Source organism: Anas acuta, chromosome 4 (assembly GCF_963932015.1).
Source record: "Anas acuta chromosome 4, bAnaAcu1.1, whole genome shotgun sequence".
NCBI lineage: Eukaryota > Metazoa > Chordata > Aves > Anseriformes > Anatidae > Anas > Anas acuta.
The window spans coordinates 11,514,560-11,533,399 of NC_088982.1; the positions used below are offsets into that span (position 1 = coordinate 11,514,560).

At 37.9% G+C, this 18,840-nt stretch overlaps 1 protein-coding gene across 14 annotated transcripts in view; it reads right to left on the minus strand.

The window, feature by feature from the left end:
* Positions 1 to 18,840, minus strand: part of SORCS2 (sortilin related VPS10 domain containing receptor 2) — a 595,072-nt gene that overhangs the window by 236,953 nt on the left and 339,279 nt on the right. For all 14 annotated transcript variants that reach the window (XM_068679841.1, XM_068679839.1, XM_068679837.1 and 11 more), the window contains exon 3: positions 3,949 to 4,048. In XM_068679841.1, coding sequence (XP_068535942.1) covers positions 3,949 to 4,048 — 100 coding nt within the window. The remainder of the gene's footprint in view (positions 1 to 3,948; positions 4,049 to 18,840) is intronic.

The window sequence follows — 18,840 nt, forward strand, 5'->3', positions numbered from 1 at the left end:
AATAAAAATAAAAAATCAGAGGATACAGATCAAATTGTTTTCTCTACGTGGTACATTCTAGAAAGCCTGGAATGTTTGATGTTATCAGCATAGAGTAATTACTGCAAAGTTGTTTCTGTTGATTTAAGTGCAAGAACATCCCTTATCAAGGCACAGCACTTCAAGGCCGGCAAAAACTAGGGGTATTTTATGTCACAGATCAATGAAAAATTAGTTCATATGCAGAAGTTATTATCAGAGAGACTGCATAAGAGATCTCACCCACATTACCTTATAACTTTCCAAAACCATGGCAGAAAAATGTGATTAATGGTTTCCCTGTCTTTTGTTGCAGATTTCTACTATGCTAAAAGCAGCCAGAATACAAAGCAAATAATGCATCCTCAGGAAGTGTGAACTTTTAATTAGTGTTACCTCTCCTATTACTCCATTGTTTCACAGCAATTTAGGGTGAGCCTCCAAAACTTCTGCATGTAGATGGGAATGTCTTCTTGTGCTGCTGGCTGACTGCAGTCAGCTCTGATTCACAACCAGAACAGTCACAGTTCACACCTCGATGCCATGATTTCATCAGAAAGGTTCATTCAGAGTAATGCAAAACACCCTAAAGCTCTACCCTCAGATATTTGTCATCGTTTCTCATCAAAAGTGGGTTTCATAGGTTGAGTCCTGTGATAACCACAGCAACACATTTTTTGCATCAGAGTTCTGCTGCATTCAGGCAGAACAAGAACCATCTACAAAGGACTGTGTAGACATAACCTTGATACAATTCTGTACTGATTCTTCTTGCAGACCTATGAGCAGTACTCATAACAACCCACTCACAGAAGAGTAACATAGAAAAGGAACATGTCACTTCTTTGGATGTATTCAGTGGGGTTTGTAAATTGACTTCCTTCCTTCCACCAGCTACTTGAAAGTCCCCAGCATTCCTATAGCTTACCTTGTAAAATTATTATATTATTATTTATTTAGGAATATAATTGCCTTTCCATGGAGCACTGCGTTAAAAGGATGTGGTTCTCACCTCTGCACTTGCGAATGCACTTCATCATAAACAGCATGATGATTCTGTGGAATTTTAACTTCTTAAACTTCTTAATGGTGTTGAGAAGATAAGAATTAAGGTTTCTTTCATCTTAAGAAAGTAAAAATGAACAATTCACAGGATCCAAAAATTTCCAGTATAATTTCACATTTTCTGTATAAAGCTCACTGACAAGTCCATTGGTCTTTATGGTATAATTACACCTCACAGACTGCAAGCACACTGAGTGAAATTCTAAGGTCTTCCAGGAGCTGGTATATAGGCAGAGGTAAACTGAAGAAATAATGTCAATCCAAGAACTAGACTGGAGCCTTCTTACAAATATTTCATTTAATAGCATTCCAAACCAAAAACTATTTTCCATCTCTTCATTTCTCTTTGTAGGAAGCTGCAGTGAGACTCACTGCAGACCCACTACAGTCACAAAATCTTTTACAGCAACCTGCGCAAGACCATTCAGTCTTATTCTCATATGTATAATAATCTATGACTTTAACAGGATGAATTGCCTGGAGGTATCCAAGCTTTTCCATTCACTACAGAGAGAGGAGACTTGACAGAACACCTAAACTCAGGTGAGATTAAAGCACTGATGACACTGAGGTGTAAAAGATTAGCATTATATATGCAGTATCAGTTCTTCCACAGATGAGGTCTACAATAGGTAAACAAAATTAAAGCACAGAATAGTGCTCAATATGCAAAATATTCCAAAAATCACCATCTATGTCTTTTATCTTTGCTTTCATGCATATTCCCAGTCCCTAAATGCTAACTGGCAGCATGGGACTACTTACGCCTTAAATTTAAATGCGTGCTCAATGCCAGTAAGCACAGCCAGCACAGCTCCCATTTTCAGCACATTTCAAAAGATGTGAACCGGCTGAAGAAAACCCACACCATGGTAATCTGAAGTCTAATAATATCAGTAAAAAGTCAAAACTTGAAACTTTTGCTCAGCTTAGGAAAGGAAGTCAGAGCTGTAAATGTTTTCTTACACCCTAGTGCATTTGTCCTGAAATGGACGGTAGGGAGAAATTTTCTTCCATCTTTCCAAATGACTTTTGTGAAATCAGACGTTAGTCACTGTATCCAACACCAGATATGTCCAACACCAGAAAAGCTACCATTTCAACTGACAAAGTTCTCATAACATGGAGACTTCCTGCTTACTTGGTATGTGTGACCACACCACCTCCAAGCCAAGTTTCAATCTGTGGGCTGCACCGTTTGACTCCAATGCTTTCACCATTTTTTTGTACCATGTATGTGTGTACATCTGCACATATACATATGTTTCCTTCTGGTATAATTTACAGTCCCTAGAAATCCTTCTGTTCTTCTGTTTTGTTGTTCATATACTATTGAACATCATCTTCAGAAAAACAAAACAGTGTAAAAATAGTGTATTTAATGACTAACAACAAAAGCACTCTCTATAACCAGAGGATTGCAATACAATATCAATTTACTAAGCCGATATGCATCTCTAAGGACTTCAAGTTGCCTTGAGCAGAAAATAGTGTTGTTGGTTTTTTTTTAAGACTGGGTTAACATGAGATTTTTTGTGAACATCCATCTTCAGGCTTGAAATTCAGCAATGATCTTACCATTTTGCCAGACAACTGGCACAATCACACAGGCACTGACATGCGTCTGTAGGCTTTTATACTGGGAAAAATTTTCCACAGAGCTGTCATCTTTCTCATACTTTCAGCTTCCAATCCGGAAACCAAAATGGATAAAGCTTTGTTGATTCTGTTTGGACTTGAAATCATCAGTAAATTTTAGCTCCAAGACAGACAGTGCACAGAAACTTTGTGCTTGGTGGTAGATCCACTCCAAGAAACAAACAAACAAAAAAACATTTCTGACTTCATAGGAGATTAAAAATATATTACCAAGGAATAGCATAGCTTGGTCACAAAAACTCCAGTCACAATTGCAAGAGAAATAAAATATGTACTTAATCATCCAGACAGTCTCAACAAATTCTACTGATTTTTGATTAAACAGAACAGACAGATAAACACAACTAAAATTGTCCTTCCAATCAGTGGCCTCCACATGAAGTCAATTCTTCCGTATTACACTGTAGTTAAAAGGCCCCTATCAAGAGAAAGTTCTTATTTCATGAAAAACCTACTGTGTTTGTGCTATTCATAATGTATTTCACAATTCCTGCATTTTAAATCACGAGCATTTTGCAGACTTAGAAGGCTTGTTATTGTTTTTTGTTTTTTTTTCTCATAATCACTCTTCTTGCCTCTTCTAATATAACATCCATTGTAAATACACTCAGTGGGTCGATTTCACTCTCACTTATGAAGTTCACTTAATCTTCCTAGGTGCCATGAAAAGCTTTTTGGTTCGGTAATGATGTAGAAACATGTATTTTTGTTTTGTTTTGTTTTTGTTTTTGTTTTTTAAGAGTTCCAAGGATCAGTGGGTTTTGTTTTTTTAATTAAGGTTTTGCACAGGATAAACATCATTCTCAATTAAAGCCTTTCCAATCCCTATACTTTGTACTTAGAAACATCCAAACGGACTTTTAAATTGTGTATAAAAGATGAAGAGGTTAAATGCTAGTCCCAAATTTTTTGTGGATGTGTGAAAACCTACACAAGTTGCTTTTCTCTTTCTGGAAAAAACTCCATGGAAACTCCATTTCCAGAAGTCAACGGCCTCGAAAGTTTTCATAGTCCTTCAAGGCATTTTCCCCTTCTATACTACACAGCAAGAATAAATATCCTGCTTGCATATGTCACAAATGCACCTAAAGAGACCAGCAACTTTGTGAAAAACTTTCCCCTATTTTTTACAAGCCAATAAAACACACTTCACATAGTCATAGAATCTCCATTGCACTATAAAAATGTCATTTTTTTGCCACATACCTTTTTTTTGTTGGTGGGACAAATGTAGAAATTGTCAATAACAGTGGCAATCCCAGGCTGCAGATTCAACTTTGTGTATAACGTCCCAAAATCTGAGGACCTGAAAGAAATCAAACACCTGTAAGTGCTTTCCTCTAAGGGCTTCAGCATGGAAGCTGTTTGGGAAGGGGAGGAAACAAACAAACAAACAAACAAACAAAAAACATACATGCACACTTTGTAGTACTAACTATCCATTTTCAATGCTTCTCTGCCATCCATTTGTTCTTTTCATTGCTCATTAGCGACTAAGAGAAACCTGCCAATATAAGAATATTTTTCGAGGTCTGAGAAAACATTGCTAGTCTTGCCTGTATTTCACAGGTCTGTGCAGTGCTAGCTTTCATCCTGACACTACCCTGTACAATGAGAGAAGCACAAAATATATACCTTTCCATCACCACCCACAAGTTGCAAAAAAAGAGCTAGGCAGAGCAAAGGCTTGTATGTGAGTACTAATGGCACCTGCTCAGCTATGTGGAAAAAGAAAAGTTAATTTCAGTGCCTGGTGTTGCATAAAAGAACAATTTGGCCTAAGATCTGGAAGACATTAGATTTGACAAAGGTATCCACTCCTCAAGCTCCTTTTCAGAGGATCATTATAGTTCTGAATAAATAAAAACAAAGCAAGTTCTTGACCATCAATATGTCTTGCACACAAAGCTATGAATATAACAAATGTAAGCACAAGCAGAAATTGCCTTGTATTCCTGAAAAACTGACAGCAAGAAATGGCATCTGTTTTAGGTACCTGCACCTGCAAAGTCTAGTATAAAAACAACATTAGTTTAGCAAAATGTTAATAAGCAAAACTCAAAGCAAGTCACATCCAAAATTAATTCGCTGTAGATGAACCTTCATTTGTTCTGTACAGGATCAAATTGCACCATATGGTCTCTCCATATTTTCCGTTCTCATTTGGAAGGAGACTCATCTAAGGCACCTGTCCCTTTCTCTACCAAGAAGCCTTCCCTAGGACAGAGAGTTGCTGGGTGGACTCCCACTCCATGTTCCCTTTTCTTCAGTGGAATAACACTGTTTGTCAAAAGCCAGGACTGAAGGTGCCCTGTCAGGTGCCCCTGGGTTATTCCAACAAGTGGGAACATGCAACAACTCTCTTATCCAGCCTATCCAAGGGAATCACAATGAAACCTTGGTCCCTTCCAGCATGACACTGAGGACTGTCTATAACTGATTTCTGCCCCACGGCACCATTCTCACATTTTCATTGCTCCTCAGCAGGCTCTGTTGTTGCATCCCCCTTGCCCAGGTGAGTTATTGCTGAAATTCAAAGGCATGACTGCATACAGCAAGAGTGAAAAGGGAGATAACAAATCCTTGGCTAACCATGTCCTTGACAGGTGGCTCAGAGCCGAAGATCTCCTTCAAGCTACATAAAGCAGAATGGTCCCCAAGGGTCCACCTGCCTGCAGGAGTGCACCTGGCCTCCATCTCCCTGTGTCCCCATCCCACCGAAAATGTTACTTAAGTCAGAGTACACATGATATGAAGCCAGAGATGGCTATTTTTCTATCACACATCCAGCTGCCTGCATGTTGCAAGAACTTGTAACTGTGTTGGAGTAGTTTTTATGTCTCTGGCATCACCAAATATATGAGGCACAGATTGGTATATCTGGATCAGTCCCAAAGGCACACCAAGTAAAGAACAGTTCATATTTACCTTATTTTTCTTTCCCCTTTGCCAGTCAAAAAATTACTGTGACACACAGACCATACCCACAGCCCAAGGTTGAGATCATATCTCTCTTATAGTGATGTCTGAATGGATTCAATTTTTTTTTTCCCTTTTTTTTTCCCCCATAATGTTGTTTGGGCTGCAGATACACAACAATGCAGAAGTTAACATAATCATAGCAATTCAGTTTTGACAAATAATTATGTAGAAATCAAGCACACACAATTGCACTGCAGTGGGCATTCAGCATGGAGCTAATTAAAATTCTCAGGGGAATAGGATGGATGGTGCTAAGCTGATTTTGCTAGAGGTGTTTGACAGAAAAGAAATTAAAGGAAAAACTAAAATACTGACTTCAGCCAGATGTACTGAAATCACACAGAACAAGTATCTATGCTGGAAACAGAGCCTGGTATATTCTATTTGAGGCAAGAATATCAGGTCAGCAGCTTGCCCAGTAATAAAATCCTGAAATAATTCTCTGAACTTTAGAGATGATCCAATTTACTTTGAAGAGGCAATTCCAGGATTAATACAATGGGACCACTGGAGAGTGACACCACAGGAGTGATGGTGACGGCAACTGTATCAAGGTATGAGAGCAGTACAGGCAGGAAGAGAATAAGCCATTTCAAAGATTAAAAAATCCAGTCTAAAACTTCCTGTTCTAACTATTATGACTTACAAAAGTTACTACGAAGAAATAATAAAGTCGTGACAAAAAGAGTACACTAAATTAACAAAAGTATTTTCAGACAAAGGTAGAACAACTCTAGTCAAAATTATTTTCTCATACAAATTAGCTATCTCAAGGGGAAAAAGGGAAAAAAAAAAAAAAAAAAAGAAAGAAAGAAAAAAGGAATTCCAATTTCAACATGATAAAACAAGCTAATGCATATCCATACAGGTGCACCATACCCAAGCAGGAAGACTCAGATTGGCAGATCTGTGGATCTATAGAGAAATTTATTCAGACTGTTATTTTTTTACTACAACCTTGCCTTGAGGGAGACCAGGAATGCCAGCTACTCCTTGAGACATCTACGTTCAAGAGGACATAGCTCAAGGACCTCATTCAAGGGAAGCTCTGTGCAAAAAAATTACTTGGCCTTCCAAATTTGTGTTAATCCAGAGAAAACAGGTCACAACTTCTTTTTTTATTTGAGATGTAAGTTCCAAGTTCCTGACTGAGCATATATAAAGAGTTAACATTTTTGTTAACAAAGTCCCTGTAATAACTCAGCTACAGGGTTGGGGAGGATAAATTCCAGGACTTCAGAGTTTGCCTGCATTGGAAATATATTATGTAGCAGCACAAAATGAGTTTTGTACCAAATTCGGGAGAGGAAGAGCCCTTTACTCTCTTCAGTCATAGAATGACTTTTTTTGGGAGTGTGAAAAAAAAAACAAGCAAAACACAAATCTCTGTTTTTCGGGGGGGGAAGTATTCCCCTTCCTTCACAAAAATTGATGAAAAGATATTTTCAAGGTAAAATGCAAAGAGGATACACATGCAACTGAAAAGAAGAGTAAAAAGAAAATCTTTCCATAGCATGTTTTTTTTGCATTGGAAGCACAACAGCAGAACTCCGTAAACCTGAACAAGAAGCATAAAGGTTGAGTTCTTAAACGTGGGCCTGACTGCAGCTCTGAGTGATCTGGATCCAGCTAGTGACTATTTTCACTTCTGTGAGACATTCCAGCAGATACAGCAAGCTATCCACATGTGCTTCTTCCTTGTCCGTGTGGACACTAAGGGCTACAGATTGTGTGGATGCTTCTTAGTATAGCAAAACTCAGTAAAGTGGAGGACTCGTAAGAAAAACATCTTTCTGAACTTCGGTGATGGGCCATTCCTGACAGGCAGAACTATCAGGTGCTGAAACTATGTGATTATTCATGTACAGATGCAGACATCACACAGCCTGACAGGCCCTACTGCTAGGTAACAGCTTCTTTGAAAGTATGCCTCTGCTGAAATACATGTACGTGCCATCCTTCTTCCTTTTATTTATTTATTTATTTATTAAGAAGTCGCTTCCCACTCTAATAACTGTGCGTTGAAATAGCAATCATCAAAATCAAACAATGATATTACAGCACAGACAGAATGATGTCTTTTTATCATGTTTTAATGTTGTGAGGTCAGACTATAGTTGGGAAACCTTCCAACTGGTACAGAAATGATGGGGGGGGGGGGGGGGGGGGGAACTCAAAACTGCCTAAACTGTGGAGAAAATTGGATCTTGTCTTTAAAAACATATCTTTTTTATACTTGAGCTGAAATAAATCTATGCCTAATATAATTTGGAACTGTACCTAAACTATGAGTCTTGACATCTTTTAACAGAAGTATTGAGAAAGAAGAAGAAATTTAACAGATACCAAAAGAGACACAAACCAAATGTTTGCCTGTCTAAACTTCACTATCATTATACAGCTCTCCACTGATGATTCACACCTACGATTCAGTATTACTGTTTTTCCAGATGATATTTACAAGTATATAGTAAAATAGATCTATTAAAATGTAGATAGATGTTAAGGAGAAAAAAAAAAAAAAAAAAGAGGTCAAAGCTGCAAAATTCCGAGTAAAATTTAATAGTCAAAGAAAATGCCAACTGAAAATGCCATTTCCTTTCCTTTCCTAGTCCTGTCCTCTTCTTCCCCTATTAGTGAATTGAAGAGAGGGACTGGAAAGACAGTGGCTGGAAGAGTTAGTACACATGTGGATCAGATTTCCTCTACCTTTCCTCCTTGAAGATTAACTCGAGAACTATTGTAGCCAAATGAGATATTCTGTACAATCTCTATTATTTGAAAATCCTGGAAGACAACAATGAAGAAGTTTCAAACAATTCGTGAATTAGTTAACAAGCCAAATAAAAATAAAGCATTTGGAAAAAAAAAAATAAAATAAAAATTAAAAAAAAAAAAAAAAGCATAGGAAAGATCTGCTGCTGTAGGTTATTGACAAATTTTTGGAATGAAAAAAAAAAAAGAAAAAAAAAGATTCAGTTGAGATACACATTGCAGTATCAAGGATGAGTGGATCTGTTCATAACACTCACTAGACTTCTTCCCACCTAAATCTTTTCCAGATTGTACTGCACATCTTCTTTCCTTCCCCTTGCTTTGGTCACAAGAATGATCCAGTATTTACATCATTTACACACACACACACCAAAAAAAACCTTTCGTCACAGTAGAAACATATTGTAATGATTGAGTTCCAATACCTGACTCACATATTTAGGAATTCATGCAGATGAAAGTTTCTTCAACAGCTATGCAAGAGTATGAATGCTAGCAATCCAATTAGCAGATTACTCATCACCTACCAGCTCTGCGTAACTATTCCACTCTGAGGCTTTCTAGAAAAGTTGAGCCTTTTTGAAGTTACATGATATTTTTCCTCTCAGAAATAGAGAAGTTCTAGAAATGTTTCTTTGACTTAATCCAGTTTTGCACTAAAAAATCAACAGTGTAGTCAAGAGCTAACAGATAAACAGTTCACCTGCTTCAAATTTAGGCAATATATAGTTTACTCTTTTTTTCTTTTTTTTTTTCATATTCACTGTGAAGATGAACTTATCCTGGTTTTATTTATCAGTCCATTATTGATAACAGTAGCCAGATTTTAAAGAAATGTGTTTTATCACAACAAGCTTTTGGCTAAAATGAACTCCTCTGTAGTGTTCTGATGAGAAGATGGTGCAACCCAGTGTTTATATATTTACAGAGATTCCCTCCCATTAATACAAATATTACATGCACAAGAATAGTCCTACAGTCAGCCACTACATGCAAGCACAATAAAAGACAAGCAGCTATTTGCAGAGGCTTTTCATCAATCTGTAAATATATATTCAAATTTGACTGTAAAACACTGCCTCCAAAAAAGCCACAGAATAAAACAAAACACTGAACTGCATTCATACCCAGTGAGAACTCAAGGAGGATCAAACAGTCATGACTTCTAGAACTCAACTTTTACTAAGTGTTTAAAAAACACCTCACTCAACCATCTGCTCTGAGAGGGAAAAACAGTCCTTTTTAGCCAGTAATAAAAGTAAGGATTAGCCTGCTGGGTGGCTTTAGCAAGACATGTCCTTCCCCAGTGTCTATGGTTACTAACTTCAAAATGAGGAATAGGACGCTGCCTTGTTTTGCAATGCACTTAAAAATCAAAGACAAACTCTAAACAATGTGACACATTGGCTTCATCCCTAAGGGGCTGACAGTGTGCTCCACAATGCAGACCTGGTCTGACTTACCCATACTGGCATGCCAGGTTACAACTTTCTACCCTGATGCTGCAATACCTACATCTGCAGAAAGTATTTCCGAGGCCACCCTTTCCAGGAACTAGTCTGTCTCAGTTACCCAGACACAAAGCTTACCACAGTACAAGAATCACTGACAGCTTCTTATGAGGGAACATGGAAGGTCACAAGTAAACCCTGCATGCATGTGGTGTTAGTTGGCAGTGTAATCTAGCACAGAAATTTAAGCACTGATTCTTCTTTATTTACATATTGCAACAGGCTTTCTCTTACTGGTATCCTCGGTCATTGCATTTATCCATGTATTTTTATTTGATTATTAGTTGCAACCAAACTACTTATTCTGTAAAATGTAAACACATGCACACACTTAAACTCCAGTGGTAAACAGAACTGTGTCTTCAATATATACTACATATCTTTTAGGGTTGTATTTAAATATTCCTGCTCTGCATACGCTCATTGTACACCACCATAGTTATCTTTTGTAGCCCTTCATTAGTCCTTCAATATACCACAAACATCCTGCTCATTAGCCTATAATCGAGCTCCTTATCAGTTACATTTCTAAGCTCCTCATTACTTTGCCGCACAGCTCCAATAATTAGACTTCATATTTTATTGGCCTCCACAACACTGCATTAGCTTCTATTAGCTGCAATCACCACCTTTTCTCCCTGAAATTGTTAGTTTAAGTAGGACATCTATTTTGAAACTACTGCCTTGGTGTATCAATTCAATCACCAAGGCACAGAAGCCATTAATGGGCACATATTAGGGGATATAGTCTGTAGCCACACTCACCGTACATCGTATTTGTGATGAATCCACTCAACCATATAACATGTAGTGTTGCAGTGACAAAGGAGACAAGACACATCCAGGAAAACAGGGATACGAATCACAAAAGTAAAATCTCCTTATTACTTCTTCCTTTCTACCTTTGCAACCCAGGCTGGGCTGTGGCCAGCAGGAGCGCACACAGCCCTTGGGATGCAGTCCCTGGAGAATGCAGGCATCTCTGGGGGGCACCTTAAAAATCCCCACCAATCTATGTCCAGCCATTTTGTCCTGTTAGAAGCAATTGAAATAAATTGGGAAGAAAAAAAAAAAAAAAAAAAAAAGGCAATTGAAATGATCCACATCCAAATTATAGTTTTTGAAGGTTTCTTATTAACCTCATTAATTTCAATAATCCTGTTAACAACTCACTCCCTCAAATACTTGTAGTTGCCTAAACATGTGAGTACAAAATGAGAATGAAATGGTGGAAAATACAGAAAGCTTTCTTACCACACCTTCTTTACTGAATTCAGCATATCATGTAACTAACTGTTAGTGAACAAGCATTTATTCTAAGAAACAGTCCTGTGTAGATTTAGTTTCAGTAGCTGCAAATCCAGCATTGCATTAGCATGTCTCAGCAAGGAGTGGAGTACTTAAGAGAGGGTTTGAGGGGGTTGCTGCTGAAAAACAGCTCTGGCATATTAGAAACATAAATAAACTCTGAACTCAGAACTGATAACTCAATACAGCAATACAAAAATTATTAATTTATTTTGTTTCATATCATAAAAATACTGCCTGGATTAGAACACAGGAAGAATCTTACTATAAGGTGTATATTTTTTAATAAAAAGGCTTTCCTTTACAACCTCAATTTATTATTTCTGAGAGTACTGTATTGAAAAAAGTGGCTTCACTTAACTATTACGTTACTATCTAAAAAGGAAATTAATATATCACTTCCTATATATTATTAAATTTCTTCCACTGATTTTGAAAACAAAAATGTTTGTTGACAATTTAGAGAAAAGAAAAAAGAAATAAAAACCATTGGTGCTAAAGCACAATTTTTGAAAATTATGTTTACTACCAAGATTGCCAAAAGCAGAAACATCCTTATATCATTTTAAGTACAATTCCTTTTATGAGTGCTGTGACTGAAAGAAAAAAAAAAAAAGTAATTACCAAGGAAAATTTCTCATCTGACATACTTATGTTCTTTGGGCAAACTTAGGTTGGTTTAAGAACATTTTCTGGAGGTTTGCAAGAAACATTACAGTTCTCCATCATGGAAAAATACTAGGTATTTCCCACAGCCCAGGACTTTTATTTAAACCAGTACACACAGCTGAAATATTTCTGAAACAACTTTATTCTCCTAATATGAGTCAGGCGAGGCAGCTCCTTGGAAGGCATTAAGGATGTTGGGATGTATGAGACGAGAGAATTTGGCTTTGTGCTTTCAGACCAGAATACAAAATTTCTTGTAATCACTGGAGAGATCCAGCTGCAACAAGAACACTTAGGAAATTAAAAAAGAACTGATAATCTTTTAATAATTGTATATGCATATTTGCATGTGATTACGTATTCCTCTACTAATGGGCTCTGCCAACTATAACAGTTGGCTACTGAATCTTCCGTATGTGGAACTCTTCTTTGACTCAATTTATAGAAGTTTTGACTCAATTTATAGAAGTTTTGACTTTTCCAGCTAACGTGCTGACCTCAGCTTTATGATTGCTCTCAGTGAGGGGAGCAGCGAGCACTTTACACAAACAGGTTGTAGCACTTTATAAAAAGGTAAATAAGTCAATGTTTTGTCAGGGATTTGACTGTTACTCTGCCGCTGAAGCCAAATGTCTGGCAGAACACAGGGAGTAGCTGGGCATATTTATAAACAGAATGAAAATATCACCCAACCAGTCAGTAAATACGGATCAATAGACACTGTAAGGTGTCAAGCCTTATGATGAATGTATTAAAGACTTACCAAGTCCCACACAGTCATCTCTTGTGGGTTTATCTGGCATGCTGCTCCAAATCTGCTTGCACACATCATGAATCGAGGCTGGACAGTGTCCAGATGGAGCACAAGTTCATGTAGGATATCAGTTCCTATGTCTCCATTGTTAAAGGATTATTGTAAGCTATTACAATTGCTGCAGGAACAAAACCTCTACAAGGAATTTTAAGGCAACATTTTGAATCCTTCTCCTACCACAGGAGTTCACTGCTTGAGTCAAAAGCACTGCCTGCCTCACCCATGTAGGCCCAATGGTTGCGGTGATGTATACGAAGTCACAAAAATGTCCAGACAGTTAAGCAAGACCAAGTTTTCTTAACAGCCATTAAAATCACAGTGTGTCTGTGCCACCTGAACTGCTTTGCTGAGCACAGTGCTTACACATGCAGTTACCCACAGAGGAGCACACCTTGGGAGGCCGCGGTCACTCACCAGGGAAACCAGGGGAATTCGGATGCTCACTACCACTTCAGTAGGATTTGTTTCTTTTACTTGCTAATGAGCCCAGTCATAATCTCCTAATAGCTTTCTACAATTGCCAAAGCCTTTCTATATTTATTTTGTGTAGAGTTTTTCAGCAGCCAAATTTCCCCTGCAGTCATTCTCCTGTAACTGCAGTGACACCTGGGGAGGGCCGGGCCCATCAGCTGTAGTTTGGCCTGCTGTTGAACTTGGCAAGCCAGCAGCACATAAAACCCCAGCAGATGTTTCTGCTTTTATAGCAGCTCTTCCAAACCCTTGGCCAGACATAAATCCAAAATAGATCCAGAAAAGAGACAAACAGTGCCACCATCATGGCTCTTAAAATTAGAAGGCAGAACCAACCTTTTCTGCAGGACTCCGAGAGACCATTAGCAGCAGAAGGTGCAGTGAAGTGTTCCCATAAATTATGCAGACAGATTACAAGGGCTAGCCACAGCAAATGCAGCACATTTTGCACTGCATCACAGTTTGCTAGGAAACAGAACCCGAAGACAAATACACGCATTTACATAGGAGTTTCCAAACAGAGAAGATTACACTTCATAGCAACAAGTACAGGAAGCAGGCGATTTTACGGCCATTAACACTTTCAGATGAATCTACTGTGCTTCCATATCATGATAATTAACGTTCTAAAAATAAAACAGAAAGGAGACGATCCTTGGCAGAGGTTGCGTTCTGCATACATGCCATGTTGGATCTATTTTGTAAAAAGAAAGTCGCGCTAAGAGTGCATTCACAGCTGACATTGTGCTTTACAGGAGAGTGGGTTGATATATGCCAGGGTGACACGTTAATACATTTGTTCACTTGATGATGACTAACTGCTCTTAACAGAAGCTCGGTCCACTATAAATTGTTGCCATGTAATTTCAAATGCAAGTGAAAACAACCCCCACAGAATAAGATTAACTCTCTACCTTTAAAATAACACAAAGCACTCATGGAGCTGAAAACTTCAATCACACTCCTCTGACATTCAGGAAGATCAAGAAAAGAAAAAAAAAAAAAAGTGACCCTGCATGTAAAAACAAGTTATTTCTGAAGGAATGAGGATTATTACATGTTGCCCTGTTTCCCCTAGCATCTACCACTCAAGGTCAGATGAAGCTGCCAGGAGGTGATGCAGCTCTTCTGATCTAGGGCTGCAGGGGTGTCGGGGTCTCTCACTGAGGCTGAGGGCAACAGAAGATGGCCTCCTTCCCTGCAGGAGCTCTGTGCTGGTAGAGGTTCTGAGTCACCAAGTGAAGAGCTCCAGATGAAGGCAGCAGCCTTCACAGCGTGTACAATGATGGGAAAGAAATCCATGGGATCCTGAGACACTGCAGCTACATGAGCCTGAATCCTCCTCCCATGATGATGAAGGTTGGAAGCTGGTGAGTCCTGGCACAACGTGGAGGACAGCTTTGTCTCCGTGTGCAGGTCTTTGACCACAGAACACCTTCAGTGCCCTGGAAGCACACGAGGGGCTGGGAGCAGCATCCATCAATACTTTTTGCTGGCTGTGCCTCAGCATGCAGCAGCTCCAGGAGGAAGTGGCAGGTGAAAGTAGTTGAAGACTCCCCACTGCAGTGGGTGGGGGCCCCTATCTGCTTACCTGAGCTGCTGCCTAGGGAGATTTACTGCTTGTCAGAGGCTTGAATCTGGGATGTGGCAGATATGGTGCTAAGGTGTTTCTTGGTGTTGGTAGTGGTTTGTTATTGTTGTTGTTGTTTTCTCCTTATTAATCCCTGCTCTTCTTTCTCATGGACCAAATAAAATCTTGATCCTCTCCAGTGATCAAGGACTACTAGAGTGAGATGGGAACTACCTGACAAAAAGATACAAAAATATCTTTTCCTACAGGCTGTCTGCCTGGTAAGAAGAGCTTTAAACTACAAATGACAAGAGAGGGAGATGAGTATCCACAATGAAGTAAGGAAGTGGCAGACCAGGTTGGTGAGCAAAGGGTGCAAGGTCATATGGACATGAGAGACCTCGTAATCAACAGTGATGGGCAGAAGGGGGCCCAGCCAACTGTGTACACATAGATAAGGAAGACACCACAGGACAAGGGGTCTGTAGTGGAAGCTTTCACCCTTTGCCTGGGAAATCAGCACAACTAGGTGCCCATCAGAAGTGACTGTACACTAATATGTGCAGCTTAAGAAATGAAGAGGAAAAATGTGAAGTCTGTATGCAGTTGTAGGGCTATGATCTTATCTGAAAACCAACCTCATTGGTTCTGTGATTTGGCAATTACATGAAATTAAATAACATGATTTACATGATTTGTCTTTGTTGAAGATACTGTGCAACGGTAGATTAAAAACAAACAAACAAACACAGCATTACCAACTCACAGAAGAAATGTGAGTATTTTCTAGGAAATCCACAACTTTACACAGTCATGACCATACAAACAGCAAATGCTTCATCATTTTGCTTAGTCTGTAAGTTCAGTGGAATCAGAACTCCGCCTGGAGTTTGCTTGTGCTAAACATTGTGTGGCAAGGTTGGTTAAGCCAACAAAAGATATACTAATGTTTATTATTAATATGCAATGTACCTAAAACATTGGGCCTGTAAAATCTTTGGATCTTAAGTCTGAAATGACAGTGCTATCCCAAACTACACATTTTCAGTTCTAAAGGTAGCATTTTACCTACATTTCTTCTTGCATTCAGGTAATCCTTATTCTGCCCAATGCAGTCAGACTTACAAGGAAAAAAAAATAAATAATAATAATAAAAAAAAATGGTTTTGCCCAATGAAAGCTTTTTTAATTTTTTTTTTTTCTTTTAATATGGTCAAGCAGTGAAAGTTCAGCACAATGCTACTCATCTACAAATGTATGTACAGATCACAAATGCTAGCCACTAGTCCCACCAGGCATATTTTATTAAGTACTTTTTATACATCACTTGGAAAGCAATAAAAATGAAATCCAACGTGCAAACATTTGGGGAGAGTAAGATACACTTGCTGTTCTTACTTCCAAATCACATCTACTTCAAGGCAATATTTTTCAAAGAAATCAAGATTCCAGCTCTCTTCTTGGAGAAAGCAACAGGAGGGCTGTTACACAATATTATGCCAACTGCCCCACATTTCTGTTCCCATGGAACACAGCAGACAAGTCTGCTGACCTTCACTCAGCTTTATAATGTCAAGTGAATTTTCCATATAAATTCATCATCTGTTTAAATAATGTAAATAAAGTAAATGTCTTTTGCTCTGCATGGTGACCCGTTCAGCTTTCTGGGTTCCTCTTCTAACCTGAGCATCTACCTCCAGACCTGGGGCAAAAACTGTATATTTGTGTTTCCAACAGAAATGGTAGTTCAAATGTTGCCACAATATGAGTGAGCACCAACACCAAATCAATAAATCAGTATTCTATTTTACAAGTAATATTTATAAGTACAGTGTAATAATAATAATAATAATAAAAAGCTTCCTGAAAAGTCTTGGATTTTCACTGAAGTAATGCTGGTCAGAAGGAAATCAAAAAATACTCTAGCCACACCTCGGACATTTTGTAAACCCATATGGTACTCATAGTGAATGTTACTGAGATCTTACAGGAAATAAAACAGATCCTTATGTGAGAATTCCCTCTGGACCACAGAACTGCACTTTACTCTTTTTGAGAAGAAAGTGACGTTATGAGCATTATCCACCGAAAGCATTTGTAGCTCTACTTGTTGACTTACAATCTTGTTAAATACTATTAAAACACATTGGCCGTACTGATTCAGATTATCAATATGAAAACTTCAACATTTAAAACAAGAGGCATCTTTCACAATCAAACTCTTCAATACTTTAAAACAAACAAACAAAAAAACTACAATGGCTTCACAGCTGCCCCAAATGTTTACCAAAACTGCAAGTGACAATTACTTTGCTCAGTCATTTATGTCAGGAAACATGCCTGAGGGACATTTTAATTCCTGTAATTAGTCTCTTCACATGACCACTTCCAATCTTCATGGTATTTTCCAAGCACTAACTATAACAGCAGATCTTGAGCTAATTAAAAGCAGACAACAACCGTCGAGCCTTGCAGTTAATTATAAGACAAGAAAGGAGGGCAGCAAGGATGTTCAACATTGGTCTATATGTACGCCAGAACCAAAATTATATGGTTACAGAATACAAAAATGAAACGGGAAGATCTGTATGTCTGCAGAAGTGTTATATATCCATTCTTTCCACTGAGCAGGCAAAGTACTTCATTTTCATTTTAATAAAAGGAATCACTTAGGATTCCCAGTAACTTTCACTTACTATTCATTACTTCTTCATTTATTGAAGAAGAAGAGCCTCTAATTCAGAGATGGGTTCTCACTTGGAAGGCCATGTATAGATGTGGGAAAGACTACACTATATCTTGAAAAGCTCACCAAGTAATCTAATGAAAGATAAATACTGTTAAGCCTTTGGGGAACCAGAGGGGTTAGCATATGAGGAAAAAGCTTAATATCATGCAGGAAATCTGCAGCAGACCCACAGAATTGCACCGTGTTTACCAAAGATCTCTTCCATTGTTTAATTTCAAAGACCAAGTGTTGTTTTTTTTTTCTCTTTTCCTGAATCAGACTGAATCTCCAGATATGAACTTCCTATTGTTTTCTTTTTATTGAGACAAACTCTTATCATCACCACTGAGATAATGATCAGATGAAAAAGCATTGCAATATATCTTAAAGACATAATACCTTCACTGTTGAATGCTTGTGGAGTCATTGCACATACAGGCACTTTGTATTTTGTCTAATTTTTAATATCCTATGCTAATAAAAATGAGAGATGTGAATCATAATTTTGTTGTTCATATGCATTTACTTACTGAAAAGGGGAATTCCTTCTTCTAGGGTCATCTGTCTAAATTTAGATAGTGTCCTACTGTTAAACTTGTAGATTGGCTGTAGTTAACATTATCAATTATCACTATCTGCAATATCTAATCCTGCAGAATCAATGCCATTGAAAATATAAGGAAAGGAAACATAGTTGCACCACTGAGCAAGCTAAAAAGTTCTAAAAACTTTCAGCAGAAAGTTACTGGAAGATGACCTAACTTCTGAGCTATGTATTTGCCAAATGCCTTGATAGCATAGCTTGCATGCTCCTACAAAAGCATATTTAATAATTGAAATAAAATTATTTTTTAAGGCAGTAAATTACCATCCTTGAGTGACCACTACTAAAATTTGATAATTCTTAGATAAAATCTACCCATCTTACTTATTTCAGTTACTTTAATATATCTTCTAGTAGCAATACAATAGAAAAGAAAGATTTGACACATTACATTTTTTCTATTTATGAATTTCACTTTAAGACAAGATCCCTTTGAACAGTTTTAAACTGCAGAAGAGGTTCTTCTAACAGAGACTACCATATTTCTAGATCATATGTAACAGTTGACATTAGTTATTCATTAACTTCTAGTCCAAGGATACCAAAATGGACATCATGCACATACATTTTTCAAGATATTATTTCGTCACGTTCACTTCTCTTTTCTTTATTAAGAAGTTGCTAGTAAAAGTGATTGATGGGTAGTCTTATTGTACCAGGAGGACT